The 20,725-nt window shown below is 42.0% G+C and overlaps 1 protein-coding gene across 4 annotated transcripts in view; it reads right to left on the bottom strand.

The window, feature by feature from the left end:
- Window positions 1-12,936: 12,936 nt before the first annotated feature.
- The window catches only part of LOC108697504 (inactive ubiquitin carboxyl-terminal hydrolase 54-like), a 60,819-nt gene continuing 53,030 nt past the window's right edge, over window positions 12,937-20,725 (bottom strand). For 3 of the 4 annotated variants that reach the window (XM_041571103.1, XM_041571102.1, XM_041571105.1), the window contains 4 exons: window positions 20,269-20,381; window positions 18,591-18,725; window positions 17,723-17,909; window positions 12,937-14,679 (listed from right to left, as the gene is read on the bottom strand). In XM_041571103.1, the coding sequence (XP_041427037.1) occupies window positions 14,099-14,679; window positions 17,723-17,909; window positions 18,591-18,725; window positions 20,269-20,381 (1,016 nt within the window). In that variant the 3' untranslated portion in view covers window positions 12,937-14,098. The remainder of the gene's footprint in view (window positions 14,680-17,722; window positions 17,910-18,590; window positions 18,726-20,268; window positions 20,382-20,725) is intronic. The other variant, XM_041571104.1, reaches the window with a different exon arrangement.

Genomic DNA, 20,725 nt, shown 5'->3' with positions numbered 1-20,725 from the left:
CATTGATACATTCAGGAGCCCCTCCAGCTTTTATCTTATACTCCTATGCCCTACAGCCTTCCCGCTCTACGGAGGTCTGCAGGCTTGCTCCTATCTCCCTGCGCTGCTTCCCGCTCTTCGGAGGTCTGCAGCAGTGCTATACACTCACCCTGAGTGTATTTTCTGATACAGATACTGATATATGTGATTCTCATATATATTTTTATTTGTGTTTGTACAGGGAGATCTACCAGATGGGCTCTTACTAGCTGGCATCAATCGTGAGTATGTTTCACCTTACCCCCTTCTCTTAGCTTGAGGCTTTTCCCCTTTCCTTCCCTCTAGCACCTTTTCCCTTAGCTCTGTCCCCAACCTGGCCTTCTCAGACCTCAGTTGCATTCTGCGCAGGCCCTTCCGTCCTCTCCCCTTGGCGCGGTTCTTTGCGTCTCACGCTGAGACGCACTTCCGCTTCCGCCCTGTTCTTCACTACGCAGAGCGGTTTACCTTCTCCCGCCTTACAGATTGTGGCTGAGCCTGGGGAGAGTACCATCGCGGTTCACTTCCAACGACCCCCAGCGCTGGCGTACTCCAGGTCGGGCAACTCACTCCTGTTATTGCTGGCCCCGGTTTTCTTCCATTCCCTCTTGGATGCGCAGGCACGGCGCTAACCTCTCACACAATCAGGCAAGTATTCTCACCATCTTCTCTCTGCTTCATACGCATTAGACTGAGATCAGGGCCACTCACACCCATGTGCCCCTTATATGTCTCTCCAGGTTATCCACACCAGGATCGTTTCTGCCTGTCTACCCTGCTTAGGCTGGGTTCCCCTGCCTCCTTCCTATTTTAATAAATAAATAACAAATTTCACAAGGAGCATTATGGCAGACAAAACAGAAGAGCCCAGGACCTCCAAGTCCTCAGCTCATACACGCTCCCATACACAGATTGCCTTTCTGGCTTGCACAAAATGTAAGGCCAAATTTAACTCTGCTTCGACTGACTCTGTGTGTGTGGCCTGCAGACCATCAGAACCCTTGCCACCTCCATTGGCTAGCTCTTCTGAATCTGAACTGATCAAGGCCCTATCCCTCTCACTTGCAGGCATACAAAACTTGGCCCGCATTCCCGAGACTTTAGACAGGGTACTTGAACGTCTCTCCCAACCCACTAAGGGAGATGACCGTCCCACAGGTGCCAAAAGACTTGCACCTTCACCTCCAGATTCCCCACGGGACCACTTCTCTCCCTCTGATGAGGAAGGTCAAGTTCTTTCCGCAGAAGACTCTGACCAGGAGCACCTCGATCCAGAATTAGACACTCCCAGAACCCAAAGGGAGGTGGAAGGTTTGATTCAAGCAGTTCTGAATACGCTCAATATCGAGGACTCTCTTACTGTGGCCAATCCTACGGAACCCCTCCGCACAGCCATGCAAACCCTCGGGACAATGGTGGCATCCTTCCCAGCAATTCCCTATGCCCAATTTCATACCAGACCTCTCCAGCATGCCATCCTGGCTCAACAACGCAAGGATCGGCACGATCTAGATCGCCCAATAGTCCTCCAGCAACATGTGAGACTCTCCCTCCGCTGGTGGCTCCACCCTCTCCGCACCACCACGGGAAGAACCTTCCCTCCCCAACACTGGTTGGTCCTCACAACAGACGCCAGCCTAAGGGGGTGGGGAGGTGTACTAGGACAGACTACGATCCAGGGCATCTGGGATCGGGAGGAGAGACAGCTACCTATCAATCTCCTGGAACTGAGGGCGATCCGTTATTCCCTCGAGCGCCTGACTCCCCTGCTCCAAGGCCAAGCTGTTCGGATCCAGTCGGACAACGTTACAGCCGTAGCGTACATCAACCACCAGGGAGGCACCTTACTGGCCCAGGAGAGCTTGGTTTGCAGACATAGTGGCGTTGGCAGCGGACGCTCCATTCCACCTTCCACATCGAGAGGATCTGCTCACTCAGGGTCCTGTCTCTCACCCGAATTCTCATCGGTGGGATTTAACGGCGTGGCTCTTGAAGCCCTAGTCTTGAAACGAGCGGGAGCTCCATCAGCAGCCTTGCCTACCATGCTTCGGCTCGAAAACCCGTTTCCGCCAAGGTGTATCACAGGGTTTGGAAAACTTTCATCTCCTGGTGCGAACATCGCGGTGCGGATCCTCAGAGAGCAAAAGAAAGAGACATTTTATCCTTCTTGCAGGATGGATTGTTGAAGGGTTTGGCCGTTAGTTCATTGAAGGTCCATATCTCGGCATTGTCTATCCTCCTCCAGGAAAAGCTAGCCATGAGGAGTAATATCAGGACATTCATTCAGGGAGCGACTCGGCTGAATCCTCCTTATCGTTATCCTGTACCGCCATGGGACCTTAACCTGGTTCTTTCTGTCCTACAGGAGGATCCCTACGAACCAATCGACAACATTCCGCTGTCTACACTTACCGAGAAGGTGGTGTTCCTCTTAGCCATCACTTCGGCTAGGAGGGTTTCCGAACTTGCTGCACTGTCGTGTAGATCGCCCTTCACCATCATACATGCTGACAAGGTGGTCCTTCGACCTACTCCAGACTTTCTGCCAAAGGTTGTGTCTGATTTTCACCTTAACCAGGACTTGGTGGTGCCTTCTTTGTGTCCGGAACCCAAGAATCCCGCTGAGGGTAAACTGCACAACTTGGATGTGGTCCGAGCTATCAAGTCGTATCTGGAAGCCACTAAAGATGTGAGGAAGACGGATGCCATGTTTGTTATTCCACTAAGTGGATTCGAGCCACCATCCATAGACCATATGCGGTTAGAGGAAAACCACCACCGCTCAAGGTAAAAGCACATTCTACTCGTTCCCTCAGCACATCTTGGGCTATTCGACATCAGGCATCGGCAGAACAAGTTTGCAGAGCGGCCACCTGGGCGTCCCTCCACACTTTCACGCGATTCTACAGGCTTCACACACAGGCCTCAGCCGAAGCTGTTTTCGGGAGGAAGGTGTTACAGACTGTTCTTAGTTGAACACCTATCGGGGGTTCAGTGTCCCACCCTCATGGTTGCTTTGGGACGTCCCCGTGGTGCCTGTGTCCCCCAATTTAGGCAAGAGAAAGAGAGATTTTTGTACTTACCGTTAAATCTTTTTCTCTTGTCCTATATTGGGGGACACAGGCCTTCCCGCCCTGATCGACACTGATTTCGTATACTGATTTTTCTTCAGCTCCTGTTGGAGCGTTGTTTTGCAACTGTTCATGTTTCTTTTATATATATATATATATATATATATATATATATATATATATATATATATATATATATATATATATCTATAGATATCTATTTTATTAGGGGGTTGAGGTACTCCTCTTCTGTTTTTTGGGTTATTCTGCTCCTTCTTCGGTTGAAACTGGAGAATGTAGGAGGAGGCAGGGGATGAAGCCCAGAGCAGGAGGAGGAGGAGTCCAAAGTTTAACTGTTTAGTGTCCAGTCTCCAGCTGCAGGATCTTCATTCCCATGGTGCCTGTGTCCCCCAATATAGGACAAGAGAAAAAGATTTAACGGTAAGTACAAAAATCTCTCTTTCTCCCTTGTTCCATTGCCCCCAGCACTTCATTGCACAATTTGCCACATGCTGAACACTGTAACTACTAGATAAGCACAATGTTGTCAGATTATGAACAAAGTACAGTTATATCACAACTGCACTGCCAACAGGGCATTGCGATGTACACAAGCAATGCAGGTCACAGACCCTCAATCATATATATTATAGATAAAAATAAACAAAATGTGCAAGTGTTGCTCACTTTCTCTTTTATTGTTCTCTATTATTAGATTTTCTCTCGCAGTCTCTCCTGCTCCCCCATTCGCCATTTTTACAGTGCTGTCCAACTGGCAGCCCATGAGCATCCAACCAGCAACCCCCCTTGTGTATAGCCCCCACATGAAAGTCTGCCTGCTATGAATGGTGTAACGTATAAAAGGTATCACTAGACAGATTAACTGGCCCTGCATTGTTTGGGTCCAATTGGGCCCCGCGCTCTTAGGGGCCCCGCACTAGCCAACCTTACACAGACATCAGAATCTTTCCTTCAGAAGTCACAACGTATTCCCAACCTATACGCGTAACACAGCATTAATTAATCACCACAACTGGACAGATGAAACTCGCCTGAAAAAGGAGCTAAATCTTCTGATAGTTCGCTACAATTATTTATGCCCTCTCTCATCTGTCTAAGAGTTAAAGCCCCAGTTCGGCTCTCAAGAATATGATGTAGAGGCTGCAGAGTGAACTATGACCTTTCGTCCAGCCAATCACATTCCGGCATAGAAGAACCGGGTCATAAACACTTTGAGATAAGAGATCAGCGATTGCTAGTAATATGCAAGTGGCTGCTGCACTGCTCCTTCTCCTCTGCATTCCTGCGCACAAGATCATAAGAAGAGGGGTACGATAGCTAAGGAGGAGGTAAAAAAATTAAGAAAGTATGACACACACAGAGTATAGAGCAGGTAGAATATGGCACACACAGGTAGCATAAGGCAGACAGTGCAGGGGCGGACTGGAGCCTTGGGGGCCCACCGGGGCTGCATGCGAAGGGCCCTCCTTGCAGTCCCCGGGGGCCCCCTCCCGACGTCCTTTTCTCTTGCCCACGGCAGATAAATACGCTGACACAAAGCAATGCGTGCACATACGCAAAATACCGATATGCGCGCACATGCGCAAACAGGTTTATTTCTTTATGGGCAATCGAGGGGAGCAGGTCTGGCTGTCTTACTGCATATTTTTTGCCTGTATATGGGTGTGTGAAGTGGGTACCCAAAATCACACCCATATACAGGCAAAAAATATGCAGTAAGACAGCGGATGACCTGTGAGACCGCAATGGTGGTATACATCATTAAATGCCCTTGCGGATTGCTTTATTGTGGCAAAACGATAAGACCACTAAAGGAAAGGATAGGCATACACAGGTCAAGTATAAGGGCAGCCCTAGATCCCAACAGAGCAAAGAATAGAGGCAAGAGTGAGGGGAAACAAGACATAGCCCAGCAACCGGTGGCTAAACACTGGGCTGAGGCCAAACACGATGCCTCGTCATTCAGATGTATGCCTATCGAGCACATCAGTACTCACCCAAGGGGAGGTAATACAGAAAAGATGCTATTGAAGAGGGAGGCATTTTGGATTTACGAGTTAAGCTGTATGATGTCCCACGGTATGAATGGACAGGTTAATCTAAGTTGTTTTTTGAACTAAACCAAACGTCTCCTGGAAATAGAATAGGATCAGTATGCAATCTGTTCTACAAACCTCAGTAGTTGTTACAGTGTTTTAACTGGATTTTTTAGGTAATGATTACGATATTGTATCTTTTTTGTTCTCTTTTAGGATTTGATACACTTGGATTTTATGGACACTGTAACAAGAACCTTTTTGCAACACACTGATGACATCTTGTGGATGTTTTTAAGTATCACAGTTGATTTTTTTAAATGATTACACGGACACGATTGTAATTGAAAAATATTAAATATTTATTCACATATTTATGGTTTTATGGAAATACAAAGATATGTATTTATGCACGATTGAGATATATATACGATGGAGATGTAATTGCTGTTTTATATATATATATATATATATATATATATATATATATATATATATATATATATACACTTGACATTTTATTGTAACACATGATTCACTTGACATTTAATTGTAACACATGATTCTCATTGAAATGTTGATTGAAAGAGGGCACTGATTGGTTTGCAATTGAGCACTTTTTTTATTTAATGTGTTTTTAGAAAGTTTTTTGTATCATCCTTGAAAAAGGTTCTAATGTGGACCGAAACGTCGGTTTGATACCATGACAACAATAAAGAATATTACGTTTTAAAAAGGGAGTGCTGGTCTATTGGCAATTGATATATATATATATATATATATATATATATATATATATATATATATATATATATATTTGTACAAAGTGGAGTGGAGTGCAGACCCAGTCCGTGACTTAGTCCAAATAGGACAAATTATATATCAAACAAAAAAGTCCAGACAACTTGCTTAATGGAACAAAAAAGGTTTTTACCAAGCAAGAAATTGCAACGTTTCGAAGCTCCCGCTTCTTTATCAAGCATAAATGGTTACAATGACATCACATCCTATATAGGGTCATAGGCATAAGTTCCGCCCACATGCACATAATGAATAAATTACGCACAACCCCATGGTATCACATGGTATCACACAGGATTAGTAAAATTAAACATTGCTAGCATAATTCTTATAAACATCAGGTTATGCATCAAGAAAGAATTGTAACAATTAAGTAACAACATCATATAATAGTTTTCACTCAGACTAAAGAGACAATGTAACATATAGGATATGTAATATCAATCAGTCCCAAAGTTACCCCTTCTCATTTAACAAATGTATCATACTCATATAAAGGCATACAGATCATATTCTCTATTGAGTCCCTTTGGATGTAATGTTTGTAATGTATGGATCCAAAACTTCTCCCTTTTCTGGAGTTGTAGGAGTCTGTTGCCCCCCCGGCGTGGGGGGACAACAGACTCCAGCACAAGAAACCTCAAGGCTGCTACTGAATGTCGTGCTGCATGAAAATGCGCTGGAACCGGTAATTTCAGTACCTCCTTTCTAATGGTTGATTTGTGCTGGCTAATCCTGTCGCGTATGGGTTGAATGGTTTCCCCTATGTAGGCCAGCCCACAGGGACATTTCAGCATATATACCACGCACTCAGTGTCACATGTGTAGTGGTCTTGTATCTCGAATTTCCGCCCTGTGTGGGGATGTGTAAAGACATTTGTGTGTATGGCACTAGAACACTGATTACATCTACCACAAGGGTACATGCCATTTCTCAAAGGTGCTAAAATCCTCTGTGGGCTGGTCCGTAATGTACCTAAATCTGCCTTAACCAGTCTGTCCCTCAGACTCCTCGGGCGCTTATACGACAAGAGGGGGGGGGGGTGCTTTAAATTCCAGAATATCTGGATATGCTTTTTGCAATAAAGGCCAATGTTTGTAAATGATTTGATGAATCTTACGTGTACTAGGGTGGTAATTATGCACAAACAGTATGCGTCTTTTTTGCGACACCTCTGGCACCTTTTCCTGTATAATGGAAACTCGGTGTAGCTCTCTAACCCTTGCTACTTCCTGGTTAAGCATTGCACTCAGGGACCCTCTCTGTGTAAATTTGGTTGTCATCTCTGTCAGGCGTTCAGTGAGATTTTCCTCCTCTGAAACTATTCGTTTGACTCGTAATAGTTGTGACCTGGGGAGAGAGGAAATATTAGCCCTCGGGTGTGAGCTATCAAACCGTAATTAATTGTTCTTGTCAGTCGATTTGACAAATAAATCGGTATGTAAATGTCTGCCTTTACGGTACACTGTAGTGTCTAAAAATGTAACCATCTCCTCACTGTATGTATGTGTGAATTTGATGGTTGGGATGCATGCATCCAAGTATGATTTAAACTCCAACAGGGACCCAGCGTCACCCCTCCACACTACCAACAAGTCGTTGATATAGCGCCACCATTTCAGGCAATGCCTCTTGAATAATTCATGTATGTAAACATATGTATCTTCAAAGTGGTTCATGAAGATGTTGGCGTAGGTAGGAGCGACGTTGGATCCCATCGCGGTCCCCTGTAGCTGGAGATAAAACATCCTGGAACAAGAAGTAATTCTTATGTAAAACAACAGATAGAAGTTCCATAAAGAAGTTAATTTGTATAACATCATACTCTGATCTCTCCAGCACAAAGCGGACCGCTGCCATGCCCAACTCGTGAGGGATGGAAGTGTACAAGCTACTTACATCGAAGGCTGCCAATATTATCCTCTCTTCTCCTAGATCCAAATTCTGTATTGATCTCAAAAAATGGGAAGTGTCCTTAACGTATGACTGCCCCAAAGATACAAGATAAAGGGGATGAAATCATACTTGGATGCATGCATCCCAACCATCAAATTCACACATACATACAGTGAGGAGATGGTTACATTTTTAGACACTACAGTGTACCGTAAAGGCAGACATTTACATACCGATTTATTTGTCAAATCGACTGACAAGAACAATTTATAACGGTTTGATAGCTCACACCCGAGGGCTAATATTTCCTCTCTCCCCAGGTCACAACTATTACGAGTCAAACGAATAGTTTCAGAGGAGGAAAATCTCACTGAACGCCTGACGGAGATGACAACCAAATTTACACAGAGAGGGTCCCTGAGTGCAATGCTTAACCAGGAAGTAGCAAGGGTTAGAGAGCTACACCGAGATTCCATTATACAGGAAAAGGTGCCAGAGGTGTCGCAAAAAAGACGCATACTGTTTGTGCATACTTACCACCCTAGTACACGTAAGATTCATCAAATCATTTACAAACATTGGCCTTTATTGCAAAAAGCATATCCTGATATTCTGGAATTTAAAGCACCCCCCTCCCCTCTTGTCGTATAAGCGCCCGAGGAGTCTGAGGGACAGACTGGTTAAGGCAGATTTAGGTACAGCACGGACCAGCCCACAGAGGATTTTAGCACCTTTGAGAAATGGCATGTACCCTTGTGGTAGATGTAATCAGTGTTCTAGTGCCATACACACAAATGTCTTTACACATCCCCACACAGGGCGGAAATTCGAGATACAAGACCACTACACATGTGACACTGAGTACGTGGTATATATGCTGAAATGTCCCTGTGGGCTGGCCTACATAGGGGAAACCATTCAACCCATACGCGACAGGATTAGCCAGCACAAATCAACCATTAGAAAGGAGGTACTGAAATTACCGGTTCCAGCGCATTTTCATGCAGCACGACATTCAGTAGCAGCCTTGAGGTTTCTTGTGCTGGAGTCTGTTGTCCCCCCACGCCGGGGGGGGGCAACAGACTCCTACAACTCCAGAAAAGGGAGAAGTTTTGGATCCATACATTACAAACATTACATCCAAAGGGACTCAATAGAGAATATGATCTGTATGCCTTTATATGAGTATGATACATTTGTTAAATGAGAAGGGGTAACTTTGGGACTGATTGATATTACATATCCTATATGTTACATTGTCTCTTTAGTCTGAGTGAAAACTATTATATGATGTTGTTACTTAATTGTTACAATTCTTTCTTGATGCATAACCTGATGTTTATAAGAATTATGCTAGCAATGTTTAATTTTACTAATCCTGTGTGATACCATGTGATACCATGGGGTTGTGCGTAATTTATTCATTATGTGCATGTGGGCGGAACTTATGCCTATGACCCTATATAGGATGTGATGTCATTGTAACCATTTATGCTTGATAAAGAAGCGGGAGCTTCGAAACGTTGCAATTTCTTGCTTGGTAAAAACCTTTTTTGTTCCATTAAGCAAGTTGTCTGGACTTTTTTGTTTGATATATATATATATATATATATATATATATATATATATATATATATATATATATATATATATATATATATATATATAGGGCTGCCATAGGGCTGCCATCAGAAATCACAGGGCCCTGTAAGAAAAAGATTTGTGGGGCCCCTGGGTCCTGCCCACCACTGCAGATCCTGGCCTGCCATAGAGCCACACACCAAAAAGCCACACAAACATGGGCGCTAAAAATCCATTGATGGCCAGGGTCCCTCATACAAGTTAAACAAAAATAATTGGTGGCCAGGGGTCCCCGCAAAAGTTTAAAAAACTTCACTGGTGGCCAGCCCCCCCTATAAGTTAAAAGAAAATTGGTGGTCAGGGACCCTGATGGTGACCATGAGATGCAAAAAGGTGGCCCCTAGTATATTTGAAAACAACAACGAATGCCATATGGTACCAGGTTAAATGGTTGATTCACCTTAATGGTTAGTTCACACAAGTAGATTCGGGGAAAAGTCGCCTGCGCTAAAGAACACGCGGTGCTGCGTTTTCTGAAGTCGCCCAAAGTTGCCTCACGAGGAAACTTTGGGCGACTTCAGAAAATAAAGCGCCGCGTGTGCTTTAGCGAAAGGCGACTTTTCATTATAGCGGATGGGAAGACACGCAGAGGCAGTTCGGGGAGATTGTTGCCCAGAAGAAGGGGCGATTAGTCGCCAGGCGACAAAATCTCCCCGAATCTCCTTGTGTGAACTAACCCTAAAGTTAACTTTTAGTATGTTATAAAAGGCTTATTTTAAGCAACTCTTCAATTGGCATTTATTTTCTTTTTTATAGTTCTTGAATTATTTGCCTTTTGGTTCTTTTCAGATTTCAAATGGGGGTCACTGACCCTATCTAAACACAAATCCTCTGTAAGACTACTAATGTATTGTTATTGCTACTTTTTATTACTCATCTTTCTATTCAGGCCTTTCCTATTCATATTCCAGTCTCTTATTCAAATCAGTGCGTGGTTGCTAGGGGAATTTGGACCCTAGCAACCAAATGGCTGAAATTGCAAACTGGAGAGCTGCTCAATAAAAAGCTAAATAACTCAAAAACCACGAATAATAAAAACCAGCTGCAATTTTTTTCTAGAAAAGATGGCAACCATGGTACATGCTCACCCTCTGACATTCATACACAACACAAAGCCTGCATTTGCCTATAAAACTCCACTGCTCATATAAATCCCAAACATGCTTATATTACTCCTATATAACAAATAATAAGTATGAGTCTGATATCTGGCAAAAGTAAAAGATTTCAATAATCACCAAACTGATTTTCACTTTAATTTCTTCACTTGCTTTGTGTCCCCTGAGGAAAAGGTTAGGAAACCTGAAACAACATAATCTGAGGGGGGAAATGGGCGGAGCCTCGCCAACACAATCCTGTCAGTCTTATCAAAAGTTTTATAAGGGGCAAGGCCAAGACAAGGCCAAATGAATTAAGAGGGCTGGGCTTGTAACGCTTTGGGCGGTCCCGCTGTAGAACATGGGTGGAGTTTGGGACAGGGAACCGGTGATCCATATGCATTGCGTGTCAGGAAGTGTGACTTTTGCGGCTTCTGTTCCAGAACTTTTGAGCTCAGAACCAGCAACATGGCTGCACCAGCAAGTGAGGAGAGCGGCAGCAGTATGGTGATAGCAGTAAAGTGCGCCCATTACCTGCCACCTGTTATTCCCACTTTGTGCCTTCCACACAATTGACTTTCTTCTTTGTGCTGGTACATGCCCTCATTCCACTGCACGCTGTCAAGGGGGGACCAGCTATTTCAGAAATTGAAGCACAGCTGGGCCCCCCTTTAGGCCTGTACCCCTTGTGCCCCCCTAATGGGGGCCCATGTGTGTGTGTGTGTGTGTATATATATATATATATATATATGATGTGTGCAATCAGTTTTTCATTGTATTTTACAGAGATTAAGGGGGTTATTGACTAAAACTCACTTATTAAAAAAAATTCCAAACTCCCACACCGAAATCCCCTTAATTTACCAATAAAATGTCTCAAATAAAATCAATGCAACAAAAAGTTGCAACAACATTTACTTTATCAAACTCTTTTTAAAAAACTCAGTTTTATCCCCAAACTATCGAGAATCCTGAAGGTAAAAACATTTTAAAGGACCCAAGTGCCATTGACTTTTACACTATTTCGACAGTTTTTTGCAGGAGTATTTTTGGATTTTTAGAAGCTTAAGAGCATAATGAATCTCAAAAAAATTTGAGGTTAGTAAATAGAGCATGGGAGAAGACTGATGCTGGATGATTTAGGTAATATCATTATTACCCTTTGCTCACCTCTACACATATTCCCTGTTCTTAGCCCCCACATTCTCCTTCCTACATGTATCTCTAATCTTTTTCCATCTTCACTTAAAGAATAGTATGAAACATTAATCATCCCAACCTCTTAGGCTGGCCCTGCTACTAGCTGCTCCAGTCCTCTGCTATTGCCAACCAGGAGTATATGCACATGAAGGAAAGAACATTTTAAGGGTCATTTATGAAGTACAGATGCACTTTTCCCCAACAGTGAGTTGAGCATTAAAGGAGAACTAAACCCCCCTCTCCCTCTCCTAAAAAAAAACCCTGACACTTAAATGCAGAGAAGCGCAGCAGAGCTCACAGTCGCCATCTTCTAGCTCTTCATATTGTCTCCGGGTCTGAACACCAATTTGCGCATGCGCAGTTAAAGCCGATACCTGACTGATGTGCAAACTCCTGAAGGCTTCGTATTGGCTTTGAGACTTGAAGACAATACAGATGGTGACCAGGAGCTCCGCTGCTCATCTCTGCATTTAAGGGTCCGATTTTTTTTAAAGGGTTTTAAATGCACATCGTGGGGAGGGAGAGGGGGGCAATGCCTGAAAGTTTAGGGTGGGTTTTTGGTAGTTGGGGTTTATCATTACATGTAAAATGGACCCCTTGCACTTTCTTATAGTTGTAGACGGTGCCACTCAGTCCTCCTTGCCTTCTGTTCCAAATCAAGGGTTGATGCACTTATTGATGCAGAGGAACCATGGAGCTACCACCAAGTCCTGACCAGACGGTAGCTCCAGCATCCCCTTCATGCCCAGTGTTAATAGGCCCAGTGCCCTTGCTCCTAATGAATCAGGTGCAGATGTCCCTTACATGCAAAACATCGGAAATGATGCCAAGCGAACATCTGCATTTGTAGCTAGATGATTTGTACGATCGGATCTTTGCGTCTATGGCCAGTTTAAGGCAATGGTTCTAAAGTGCCATTAGCTGCACACAAGTTGGCTGTCATTGGCATTGCTTCAGTTTTGCTGGTTCCAGAATTTTGTTAGAATAAGAGCATCGTTTTCTAGTGTGAGTTCATTGTAAGTCAAAATATGATTTTCTAGATTAGAACTTTGCTATTGTGCAAATCACAACTGAAACGCATAGTCAGATCAAATGTTAGGTGTAATTTTCATACAGTCACCCCCTCAATATCCTAAAAATAAGGTAGAACAAATAGACACTGGGCAGAAGTTATTTAATAGAACTATTTCATATATTTATTCGAAAAATACTTACAAAAGCAAATGTTTTGACACTAAAATATTAAATTTTACTCTAGAAGTGAATTTAAGCATGCAGTGATAACAGTCTTCTGTTATAAGCATTGCTACAGATACTGGAGGAAAGGAAAAAAGGGTGGGCTTTCTTAAACTCCCGTGGCATTGCCCCCCCCCCCACTATACTATTCATTAGTCAAGATTTGTGCTTAACTAGCTGCACTTTTAATGCTGGGTTACCCTTTTAACAATTCCTGTCCTAAGATTATCAGGCTTTCTGCAGGCTTACTGTGCAAAGTGATCTAGACGGCCAATCAAAAATGTGCACGGCCTTAGAATTCTCATGTTCCCTGCTATGTAGGCTCCAGGCTGCTCTGTCCCTAAAAAAGGTAAAGAAAAAAGTACAGGGAGAACCAGGATAACAATGTGCCCTGTATGGCCGCAGTGCATTTATCAGTGAAAATACTACAGCAATTAAGCCATACATTTCACTTGCAGGGAACAAATATATAACAGCAAACATTTTAAGATTTCATCTAATTTCATTGCAACGTATAACTATTGCTAACTGCAGCAAATTCTGTATGAGAAAAGGCAAAAGTTGTCAAAAACGTAGTTTGAAATTTGACTTCCACTAGGCTGGGTAGTTTGGAAACAACTTGTGTTTACATCTAAAATCTCCATTGAGCAATTATTGCTGAGCGAGCACCATACTGACAGAGTACTGAACCTGCAATTGCTCTCGCTGTGTGTTATATGGAAGAAAGATCTGTCAGTGATTCAACCCTGAAGTAATTTGGAGCATTCATAATATACAGTCCTCAACTGTGATCAACAAGTCTTAATGTAAGATTACCACAGTATTTCCCTTGCTGAGTGGGCACTTTGAAACATAATGGGGTTCAGATTCTTGCTGATCATCGATAACACAATGTACAAGGTGACACATCACAGGCTCAAAGGTGTTAAGACAATACTGGTACAAATTCTATACAGGAATGTCCATTGCATTACAGGGCTTGCAACACTGGTCTAAACTATAAATCTGGGGGATTTAAGTGGATTTTAAGTGGGGTAAAATGATCTTTTCATGTTCGGCTGATTGGGTGGACTCGAGAAAAGATTATCGTCCATTTCTGTGCAAGGCAGCTCTCCAGCTGTTTGTCCTATATAGGTCAGCATCAGATGAATAGGTCCTGTGTGGTGAAAACACAGGCTGTGATTTCCTTCCACCAAACTGAGTGCTAAAAGTATTATGACTCCAGTCCTCTTCGGGTGGCATGTCTACTCTCTTAGGGCTTTGAACACTTGACTGATTAGTCTGAGAAGTTTCCCATACATCTTCTGTGCCCATGGACGTGCTTTGTGGCATCCTCAATATGCAGAAATCAGCAGTATCCGGAGTTTTACGATACGTTGAAAAATTGGAATAGCCTCCATAACCTGAGGTTTGAGGACCTTGTGACCTCCAAACAGGTGAAGTCATGAAACTGGCACTAACCATGTGTTTGTCGGATGCAGATCCCTGAGCTGTATGACCTGACCACCGGCAATGACTTAGAGCATTTTGATCACCATTGTCTGTCTGCTGCCTCGGAATAGAGTAAGATTGTAGTGTTGCTGTTGCCATCCTCGACTGTTCGTTACCTTGGAGATTTTCACCCTTTTCAGACATAGCCAAAACTTTTTGGAAGTTGGGATCCCCTACAATATATAAAGCAAGTAAACAATAATTTAAAAAAAGCTTTAAAAATACTACATATGAATATGTCTGAAATGAAATTTATAAAAAAATCAATATAGTTTGATAGTTTAGGTTTACTATCACATGCATTTTTCACTCAGTTTTTTTTCATTCAGTTTTCAGGATATTTTCTTATTGTGATATTTCCAAACCACTTTTAAAGACAGTCATGCATTCCCCTCTAGTAATATGTTGCAAGAAATTTTTGCTAATACTTCATATGATTTTGATGAAGTGAAATATATTATAAAATGTGCAAGACTTCTAGGGCAATAGATTGTAAGCTCTTTAGGACAGGGACCTCATCTGTATACTGAAACTCTTAGGGGCATATTTATTATGCTGTGTAAAAAAAACTGTGGGATATTACACCACACATCGGCAGGCTTCACCATGTAAAAAAACAACGTAAATTCAATTTACACAACATTAAAAATATGCCAGTGCATCTGTATAATTATTTAATTGTACTCCTTTGTTGTGTTTATGCATTATAAAGCATTGTGTATACTTGTGGTTATATAAATACAATACATTACTTCACTCTCAACACCATAATAAAGTTATCAAGGTTTATAAAGCAAAACTGTTATGGCTTAAATTTTCTAAAAGGCAGAGACTTTGGAGTGTGGTAGAATTAATATCACTATCCTAACCAATGGAAACTGTAAAATCACACTGCTTACCCTCACTGTATGTCTCACTTCCTCTCCCTCTTAGAACGTAAGCTCTTGTGAGCAGGGCCTTTCCCCTCTCAGCCAAAAAGCACAGCTGGCATCAGCTTTCTTCCCTGCCTGGCCTGGGTGCAGGCACCTGTGGCATATTTTGGTTCTGAAATACAAACTCTCGCATTTTGGTGCCACAATGTGCCTGCACTTTGGCATGCAATGATTCTGGGAGTGGGCAAGGAAAAAGGCTGAGTGTAGGGGCTTGCTTTTTTTGCAGGCAGAGATCAGTCTTCTGTGGCATCAGTCTAAAAGCAGTTCTTCCAGAGATATTTTTTTGTTTTTACAGATATTATTTGCATTGGCGGCCAATTACATTACCCCATATACAGCTGTTATGGGAATAATATCAGTCTGACATCACTAACCTGATCAATCACTGTTTTTGGTAGAAATTATATTTCTACATGGCAAGTAATTTACTAGTAGATGTAGTAGAATAATAGAAACCAACAAACCCAACAGTAATTACATGCTGCTTATTCTGTGTAATTAAATCATTGATTGAGGCTTGTTCAAAATAATAATAGCAGTGTGGAGTTCAATTAGTGAGGGCATTCATTCTGTGAAAAACCTGCCATCAATTACGGACCTTTTTTAATGAAGGAAGTCAGCAAATGTTGTGCATGTTGGTTATAGTTCATTTCTCTCTGAAAATCTGAGTAAAATGGCTCATTCCAGACATTGTTCAGAAGAACAGTGTACTTTGATTAAAAAGTTGATTGGAGAGGGGAAACATAAAGAAGGGCAGAAAATAATAGGCTGCTCAGCTAAAATGATCTCAAATGCTTTTAAATGGCAACTAAAACCTAAAAGATGTGGAAGAAAATGGAAAACTACCATTCGCATGGAGAGAAGAATAGCCTTAATGGCTCAGCCAATGATCAGCTCCAGGAAGAAGGTGTAAAGTTACCTGTGAGTACAGTTGCAATTAGAAGACACCTATGTGAAGCCAAGCTATTGGCAAGAAGCCCCTGCAAAGTCCCAGTGTTGAAAAAAAGATGTGCTTAAGAGGTTACAATTTACAACACATTGACTGGCCTAAAGAGAAATGGTGCAACATTATGTGGACTGATGAAAGCAAGATTGTTCTTTTTGGGTCTAGGGGCCACAGATAGTTTGTAAGATGACCCCCAAACACTGAATTCAAGCCACAGTACATTGTGAAATACAATTTTAATTAAAGTAATGAATGTCAAATATTCTAGATCAACCAGTGAAATTAAGGTTACAAAAGCCCCTTAGAAGAAATATTTCCGGCAAAGAACAGAGCTTAGAGAAAGCATTACTGGTATGGGATTCCTTATCTGAAGCACATTATCCAGGTAGAACATCTCCACTAAAATCTAATTTAAACAAATAATTCAAATTTATTAAAAATGGTTTTTGCTTCTATAATAATAACCGCACCTTGTAGGTAAATCCAACTAATCCTATTTGGGTTTATTTAATGTTAAATGGTTTTTAGTAGACTTTAAGGTATCCCTTATCTGGAAAACCCCAGGTCCCAAGCATTTTGGATAATAAATCCTACACCTATATACTTTGAATTTTCCTGCAGTGTGTCATAGAATTTGCCTTTAGGCCACTTACTTGAACACTATATTGTACGTTATTAAAGTAATCCCTACAGATTCTCATGAACCACTTGATACATAAACATACAGGTATGGGACCTATTATCCAGAATGCTCGGGACCTGGGGCTTTCCCGGATAATGGGTCTTTCTGTAATTTGGACCTTCATACCTTAAGTCCACTAGAAAATCAAGTAAATATGAAATAAACCCAATAGGCTGGGTTTGCTTCAAATGAGCATTAATTATATCTTAGTTTGTTTCAAATACAAGCTACTGTTTTATTATTACAAAATTAAAAATTTGGATTATTTGATTATAATGGAGTCTATGGGAGACAGCCTTTCCATAATTATGAACTTTCTGGATAATGGGTTTCCGGATAATGGATCCCATACCTGTACTAACACCAATAAACAAAAAAATAAAGTTCTGGGGGAAGCGTTTTTATTTTGCTGATTATTTTTTTAATGTTTTCATTTTAAGATTCTTATAGATATTGATAAGATGATATATAACATCATAATGGCTATTTATTAATAAAAAGAGGAAAAAATTAAGAATCAAACACTTTTAGCAAGTTCATGAAAGTGACTTCTAATGCAAATTACTCAAAAATATTGATCAAGTGATGGTACAAAAGGCAAACAGATTTTATTAAAACATTTTATTAAAACATGTAGGAACATTGTGAGCGTTTACCTGATGATCTGTGTGTCTCACCCATCATGCTGGGCGCCGGAACCTCAAATGATGGGTGCTGCAGCTGAGTTGGGTAGTGCTGGGGTTCAATGGATAATACAGAAGGATTTGGGGAATAAGGGTGGAAGGAGGAGCTGTGACAGCGGTGGCTGCTGTCCATAAGTGGTTTCCTTTCATTGGATGTCTCCTTTAAATAAATGAAAAGAAACAAAAATTCACACAAAAACAAGTTGGCTAAAGTAAGATAAAATACTGCAAACAATCGCTATGCTAAATGCAAACATTTACAAATGTACAATCTGTGACATATTTATAAAAGGCACGGCATAAGCTAGTAGAATCCACCCAAATCCATTTCTCAGCACTTGCGGTACTGAATTGTGTGTGAGAAGGCTGCAATGAGGGTCAGCATAAGTGGAGTGGAGCTTCTGGCTATGTTGACTGGAGCACATTCTACCAAGCAATTTTTTCATTTTGGCTCGGATGATTCTTTATGAAGAAATATGCACACATCTATAAAGGTGGCAAATTCACCAATTGTATTAATGTAAGTCACAGAAATTTTCAATTAAACTTCACTTGGAAGAAAAGTGCATGTCATTATGAGCAGACACCATAATATATGCAATTATAACGGCATGGCTCAATGCTTTGTATAAATTGGCAATATAACAGTTCATAGTTTCATCATTTTATTGCTATTAAGTGCCAAGCAGTTGTTTCCAAGCCACCAGAGGGGCAGTAGTTTGTTAGGAAAGTAAAGCAATAAATTGATATGTTAAGCTAGTTTTTGTGTAAGAGGAGGTTAAGACAAAGTGATCTTGTGGTAACATGGAGCAAATCACTTTAGAGAGGGAACGCTACTTACAAAGCTCTGAGAAGAGACAACTGCCTCTTCTTTGCAACTGATGACTGTCCCACTGAGGCTACGTGCCAGACGCCGGAAATTCTCTGCACTGTACAGCTCATCGTCCTCCCTGCTTCGGCCCCCGTCATGGGTAAACTGCAGGCGCACATAGAATTTGCAAAGTGGCAGAAAAGCACAAAGTAGCATCGAAAAAACTCTTGTCTCTGAACCAAAGCAGTTCATGTTTAGTCCAGGGCAGGAAGAATTTTTGTTTACTATTATTTCATAAAGCAAAACTTTAGTGCAGGTTAGAAAGCGAAAGCAAGTGTTAATCACAAATTCAGAGGTGATGCAAATGTTTTAGGTTTGACAGGCTAGGTGAAACCTGGATTTCAGTAATATTGACCTATAAGTTCATTAGTCAGATTAAAGGAGAAGGAAACCCCCTGGGCGCAAAACCCCTCCCCTGTGTTGCCCCCCCTCCCTCCTCCCCCCTGGCCTACCTGTCCCCCGGGAAAATGCCCCTAACTTGTTACTCACCCCTCTGCGCAGGTCCTGTCCACGGAGTTCACAGGCTCCATCTTCTCCCACGCAGTCTACTTCCTGTTTGACCGGCGTCTTCTGGCGCATGCGCAGTAGGAGCATTTACAGGTACTACTGCGCATGTGCCGAATGTCACGAAGTTTTCTGATTCGGTGCATGCGCAGTAGATCCGTACCTGTAAATGCTCCTACTGCGCAAGCGCCAGAAGACGCCGGTCAAAGCAGGAAGAAGACTGCGTGGGAGAAGATGGAGCCTGTGAACTCCGTGGACAGGACCATCGCTGAGGGGTGAGTAACAAGTTAGGGGCATTTGCCCGGGGGGACAGGTAGGCCAGGGGCATTTGCCCGGGGGGACAGGTAGGCCAGGGGGAGGAGGGAGGGGGGCAACACAGGGGAGGGGTTTTGCGCCCAGGGGGTTTCCTTCTCCTTTAAACAGTATGGTTGGATCAGACTGTCCAATACTGACTTTGTCCAAATTCTGTAAAGCACATAAAAAATTACCAAAACCTGTATTCCGAGACTGCCATAACAGAAAGGCATCTGGGCAATGAGGAATCCATGTATGGAGGGTGCAATAGTATATACTGTCTATATGCAGGTTCTTTTCTGATATCATATCTTACATTTTTAGCCCATTTGATACCCCAACCAACACAAACTTTTTTAATTTTTTTGCAATTTTCATGCAGAAGCTCATCTTTGGTGCATTCAAGAGGCAGGTATGAGTCATCTCAGAATTGACATTTCATTTAGGCAGTAGTGCTGGATAGTTTACATTTTACTTTTTAGGAGTGTTGAATTAACTTTTAAATTAACTTTTTTCTGCAGTTCTCGAGTGTAAAATTTCCAGTTTTCACATTTCAATCAGTGGTTGGTTGCTTTCTTACTCTTGCACGGCACCGGGTTTGAAAGTCAAAATGGAAAAAATAGAGGGCTTTTATGCAAAGATAAAACAAAATTAACAATAAAGATACAGCCACAAAATGTGTCTGGGACTAGACAGCACTTTAAACTAAATTTGAAGGCAGATTAGGAAGACAAAAACTTTATAAACCATAAAATACAAACACAAACTAAAAAGGTGCTAAGACGAGGACAAGCTAAAATATACAAAATTAATTTTAAAGGTGAACCCCCACTTAAAAATCCAGTGTTACCTTTGACACAGGTGTAAATGTGGTTCCACTAAGATCCATTTCTGTTGTGGGAGTCCTTGAAAGACCTTTTCCAGCAGTTATCTGCACCTTCCTTTCAGCTGTGTTGTCCAGAACTAGGAATTACAATGTAAAGATAAATCAGATAGTACAGGTATGGTTACCATTCTCTAACATCCCAGCATCTCAAAATGCTCTGAAAGCTATCATGCCTGTGAACCCATGGAACTTTCTCCCAAAGGAGAACAAATCTGCTCCAATGCTGCCAGGTATGAAAAAGGCTGAGAGCCTTTCAGATCCACAACTAATGGTAGGAGGAAGCTGAAGTGGCAAAATAACAGCCTGGCCTTTATTTTAAAGAAGTGCCAGAGGAATCTGAGCTATGTATGTAATTACAGAAAAACCAATGCATCCTTTCAAGCCATGACAATGGTTTTTGGAGCTTCATCTTGTTGACATT

Source organism: Xenopus laevis, chromosome 7S, assembly GCF_017654675.1.
Source record: "Xenopus laevis strain J_2021 chromosome 7S, Xenopus_laevis_v10.1, whole genome shotgun sequence".
Taxonomy (NCBI): domain Eukaryota; kingdom Metazoa; phylum Chordata; class Amphibia; order Anura; family Pipidae; genus Xenopus; species Xenopus laevis.
This window is presented reverse-complemented; position numbering and strand designations above follow the sequence as displayed.